General features: G+C 46.9%; 1 protein-coding gene across 1 annotated transcript; it reads left to right on the top strand.

The window, feature by feature from the left end:
- Positions 1–4444: 4444 nt before the first annotated feature.
- LOC119779587 (basic salivary proline-rich protein 3-like) lies at positions 4445–5362 on the top strand. Its single transcript, XM_038279260.1, has one exon. It carries the CDS (start codon positions 4445–4447, stop codon positions 5360–5362), a length of 918 nt encoding a protein of 305 aa, XP_038135188.1.
- Positions 5363–5703: the final 341 nt, after the last annotated feature.

Genomic DNA, 5703 nt, shown 5'->3' with positions numbered 1-5703 from the left:
ACTCCTCCTAATGTTTATTCAGCAGTGGGAGGAAACAGGTCTGTTTCCCAGAAATGCTGTGTCTAGGGGAGGGAACCCTGAATGGAGCAAAAAACTTATTTTAATATAATTTATTATTATTACAATATAAGACTATCTATGAGTAAACTATGCCACAAATATCAGGATAAACCCAAGATGAAGAATTGTGAAAATAACAGATTAGTGGCTGTAAAGAAATATTTCTGACTTTCACTCTGACTTTTCAGCCTGTTCTTGTAAATGCTCTCATTGTCTAAAATCCACTCCACAGAGATGAATGTCTAACAAACTGTCTACTTGATGGAATATGCCACTGATCTTCCATCACATGATTAGTGACACATTCAGGTAGGCAGCCAGCAAACTAGCAAACCACATGCAGGAAACAAGGAATTAGTCCAATTTTGATATTCAGACAGAACTTTGTTTGGCACATAAGCTTAAGTTAAGTTTAGAGTCACTTGAATGAAAAGTCTGGTTGTTTTATGGACCATGTTGACCCCATGTTGAACTACAACAACATTCTGACTTCAAGCATTTTTCAAGAATTTTGGCCTCGTCTATCAGTTAATACAGAACTTTGTCATTCACTTTGAGGCTGACTACAGGGAGGAACAACCTCTGCTGCTCTGCTGATAGTGTTATCTCAGCACAAATTGGAGCGGTTTACTGAATTACACCCATCAGCCATTTTAGGTCTTCATTTTCAGGCCCATTAAAACACAGACTGAACTAAGTCTGAGCTTTAAGAGTTCACCTCACTACAGAGGCAAAGCTCTCAATAAAGGCAACAATATCATATGTGAATCAGACTTTGGGGTTTCGTTTTTTTTAAGTAGATTTTTGCAAAGTTGTGTTTTCCACTAGAACCAAGATCTGACTTGTGAATATGGCAAAAAAAAAAAAATTCTTGCACCATTTTTTTCTACTTAAATCATGACCATGCTGCAGAGTGCAAAAGCTTAGTTTATTTCCCTTCACAGGTTGATGATTTTGTTGATGGGGTTGCTGGTCCTCTGCTATTGCTTTAGACAATGCAGCTCCTTTGAAAATGAAAATTTTTTTGAAATAGAAAGCTGGCTCCTTGGTTTAATGCAGAGCTGCGTACTTTGAAGCAAAATGCTAGGAAACTGGAGAGAAAATATCGCTCCACAGGCCTACAGGAATCCTACCTAGTCTGGAAAAATAGTTTACTGCTGTATAAGAGGACCCTTTGTAAAGCAAGAGCAGCATACTTCTCCTCATTAATAGAGGAGAATAAGAATAATCCTAGATTTCTTTTTAATGCAGTTGCCAAACTCACCCAGAGCCATAGCTCTGTTGAACCGTCCATTCCACCTGCTCTTAGCAGCAATGATTTTATGGGATTCTTTATAAATAAGATTGATCTTATTAAAAATAAGATCATTAGCACTCCTCTATCCGCGATTGTACCTGAGGTAGTCATGGAATCTGAACCGGGATTAGACTGCTTTGATCCAGTTGAACTTTCTGAATTAGCAAAATTATTGTCTTCATCTAAGCCTTCAACTTGGATGTTAGATCCAGTTCCAACCAGGTTATTTAAGGAGGTATTCCCTTTGATCTCCTCCTCCATTTTAGATGTGATTAATCTATCTCTGTTACAGGGATATGTACCTAAAGCTTTTAAGGTTGCTGGAATTAAACCTCTGCTTAAGAAACCGTCTCTTGACCCAGATGACTTGGTCAATTATAGATCTATATCCAAACTTCCTTTCTGATCTATAATTCTTGAGAAAGTAGTTGCCAAACAAGTGTGCGATCACTTCCACTATAATTAACTTTTTGAAGAGTTTCAGTCTGGCTTTAGAGCTCATCATAGCAGTGAAACAGCTCTGGTGAAAGTCACTAATGATATTCTCATGGCCTCAGATAATGGACTTGTATCTGTGCTCGTCCTGTTGGATCTCAGTGCTGCATTTGATCCAGTTGACGATAATATTCTTTTAGAAAGACTTGAATATTTTGTTGGAATTAAAGGTACAGCACTTGACTAGTTTATATCCTATCTATCTGATCGATTTCAGTTTATTTACGTTAATGATAAATCTTCCTCATACTCAAAGGTCACCTGTGGAGTGCTCGGTGTTAGGAATCCAGTTTGTGTGGGTTGTGTTTTTGTGTCTTTCCCTCCCTCCACCACCAGGTGGTGCCCTGTCCTGTTGGTCCTCTGACAGACCTGCGGCTGGTTGACTCATCACTGAGGACTATTTGAGCCATGGACTGTCACTACCTTGGTGCCAGTGTGTTTGCCAATTTTGGGTACTCTAGCCAAGCTGAGTTTTGCTGAGTCTAACTGAGTCTTTGTTTTCACTGAGCCTAACCCTTTTTGTCTTTGCCTTTTCGGCAGGAAGTTGCCCTGCAAGCTGGATGTTTGGCCTTCTTCCCCTGGAAGGATCGTTTGAGTCTCACACTGAGAAGGGGATAAACCTCCACAAATTCTGTTCAAGCCCTCCAGTATTTCCAAGTGACAATCCGTCCAATAGCTCCCCAGGGTCCAACCAGGTCTAAACCTGTCCGCCCTCCAATGAGTCTCTACCTCTGGATAAATCCACACCGACTGGATTCTTGGAAGAAAGTTTTTCTCTGTCTCTCCAAGTCATCGTTCTAAGCTCCCATGGATCCTGAAATAACCACTGAAACTTTCCTTCCCTCTTCCAGCTCCGGTTCACGAGTACACAGAGTTTCCTGAATCCTACCTTCGCTGATCTTATCAAGTAACCTGTTAAAACTTTTACCCTGGTTCTCTGAGTGGTTTACTGCATGTGGGTCTGATCCATTAAGAAAATCATGACAGAACACTCTGGCCAAATCGTTGACCCAGCAGAAGCCATTCAGAGATTACTTCGCCTTCAACAAACTTTGATCCAGAAACACGACCTCTAACAGAGACACAATCTCAGCAGCCAACTATCAGAGCTAAACAGTGGAGTGGCTCATTTAACCGAGGCTGTACATTTCTCTCTCCAGGCTTCGGGCCCAGCAGGTGTCAGCTGCCCAGTCCTCCCAGGTTCGATGGAAACGCCAAGAAGTGCCGGGGTTTTCTCATGCAGTGTACAATTCAGTTCAACCATGCCCCAAGTAAATTCCCTTTGGATTCAATTAAGATGTCTTATGTCAGTTCACATCTTATTGACCGAGCTCTGGATTGGGCCGAGGTCAGATTTACCTCATCCCCTGTTTATGGCTGCACTTTTGAGGAATTCATTACCGAATTCAAGCAAACCTTTAATCAGGATCTGGATAAGACACTGAACTCCCATGAAATGCTGAAAGTTAAACAAGGACAGAGGTCTGTATCCGATTTCGCGATTGACTTCTGCATTCTGGCTGCTGCTTCGGGCTGGGATAAAACAGCCCTAATGTGTGTTTACTCTAACGCTCTTTTTTTTTTTTTTTTTTTTTTTTTTTTTTTACAGTGTCCTGTCTGGCAAGGTGGCAATAAGAATAATTGTCTTGATGCCAAAAAGAGTCCAACAGATTTCACTTTCACAAGTGTAGCAGTACGGCAATTGCCATACGGCTCCACTTGTTTCATGGATATAAATTGCTTTATTATAATTATGCAGGGAGTTTTACAGTTTATGTGGACACTGCAATGTAAGTAGAGCAGAAAAACAGAAGAAGAAAAGGAAGAAAAAGAGAAAAGATGAAAGAAAGAGGAGATAGAAAGGAGACAATGACAAAACATTTTCAGTCTGCTTCATCACCTGTAACGAGATGAAAAAAGAACAGCACAACCGAAAGACATGGTACGAGATATACAATAAAGCAAACACTTTGAAACTATCGCTAAAGTAATATTATTAAGTCTGACATGTACTCTGTGTTACCTGAAGATATGAATGTGGGGTTTCTGTTTGGAACTGAATCTCTGAGTACCTGAAGCCTAGCACCTGTAGTTGTTTGTGAGGGTGAACTTGTGCATGTAAAGTTTTAACCATAGAAAAAATGCTCAATAGTGGTTGTGGAGAGCTGAAGAGCCAGTAGACCTAAAGCCCCAGGCCTTGCTGGGGCATCTGCCATAGCTGTTAATGTCCATGCCCCCCCAGCCCAACAGGCCCCGAGGCACCCCAGCACACCAGAGGCCACGGCAGGGGTGGACAGCCGGGCGTACAACGGCCCAGACCCCAAGCAGTACTCCCCACTGAACCCGAACCCCCACCTTGGCCCCCGCCCGAGGGCAACGCAGGGCATTGCTCAAAAACCCCCGGCGCCAGCACCAACACCGACACCCCCACCCCGACACCGGCCCCCTAACGACACCCCCCCGACACCAGTCCTACAACATCAATCCGAAGAGAAAGAAAACCAAACAATAAAGCACAAATCCTGAGCCCCATTCCAAGCTCCGATTCCTCCATCCACACCCCCCCTCCCACACAAAAAATCCCCCTCAGTGATGAAGAACAGCCGCAAACAAGTCAGTGTCCAACACCCACCGCCACACCGCGAGGACCCCTCCACCCAGCCACTTCTCCCCAGAAAAATCAACGTGCCTGCCCTCCCAGGAGACAAACAAGCCCGCCGAACAGGAACCCCACTGACAGCGCACCGCCGGCACGCGGGGGCCCGAGCGGCCCGACAGAAAACAACACCGGAAGGCCTATATGGACGAACCGACCGCACCAACCAAGCCCCCAGGCGGACTCTCCCACCCAAAAACACAACAAAACCACTCTACCCCCACCGATCACAGCAAACACAGCCTCAAGGCAAACAAAGGACAGAGCAGCCCCACCCAATGCGCGCCAGAGAGCCAGAGCAGCAAAGTCGTCCCAGCCGTGCACCAGAAGCTGGCACAAGCAGCAAAAAGAAAGCAGCAGACGCGACCCCGCCGCACCCGGCGCGAAAGCAGCACGACCCGCCGAGAGGAAGACGCCCCCCCCCGCAGCCAAACACCGAGCAACCCTCCGCTCCCAAATTGCCCCCGCGCACAGGGCACCGCACCGCGCACTACCGGCACCAGTCCCAACAAAGCGAAGCCACACCCCCGACCCGGGGGGTATCCCAAAGGGGCCCCACGACGCCCGCAACCAGCCCACAACAGACACACATGAACCCTGGCCGCAGGCGCGACCACCCATACACCCTCCCCGGACGACGCAACCACACCAAGCGCCACAGCCAACCACCGAAACCCAGCACTGAAAGACGAGGCACGCCCCGACAACCTGCAGAACTGAAGCACCCCGGCCGGCACCACAAAAGAACCGATGCCCGGCACCCAGCCCCACCCAGCAGCAGCACAGCTGCCAGACCAGTAGCCCACGTCCGCCACCACGGAACCCCCCAAGAGCACCACATGCGGCCGCCTTAGGACCCCCCCGAGGCGCCCCAGGCCCCGCCCCGATGGGGGCAACAGACCCCAGGGCTAGACCCACCAGGCACCCAGCTCCGAGCGCCCCCCCGAGCCCCCAAGGACCCTCAAACCAGCCCCCGCACCCCATAGGATGTGCCCCACAGCCGCCCACTACACTAAGTGATGGAGCTGATCAAGGGAGCCCAGAGAGATCGGTCTGATAGGGATGCAGATGCTGTTTCGAGATTAATATGATCCAACAACAGATCTCTGTACTGATTGATGTTGAGTTTATCCTTACTTTTCCAATTCATGAGGATAGTTTTCTTTGCGATACATAATGCAGTGAAGGCCATGCA

Source organism: Cyprinodon tularosa, unplaced genomic scaffold, assembly GCF_016077235.1.
Source record: "Cyprinodon tularosa strain WSP-4 unplaced genomic scaffold, ASM1607723v1 ctg1499, whole genome shotgun sequence".
NCBI lineage: Eukaryota > Metazoa > Chordata > Actinopteri > Cyprinodontiformes > Cyprinodontidae > Cyprinodon > Cyprinodon tularosa.
The sequence above is the reverse complement of the archived record's forward strand: the minus strand, read 5'-3'. Positions and strand labels throughout refer to the sequence as shown.

What these genes read in the sequence shown, in the direction of transcription:
- LOC119779587 (XM_038279260.1), top strand. Translation starts at nt 4,445, where the DNA reads ATGAAGAACAGCCGCAAACAAGTCAGTGTCCAACACCCACCGCCACAC.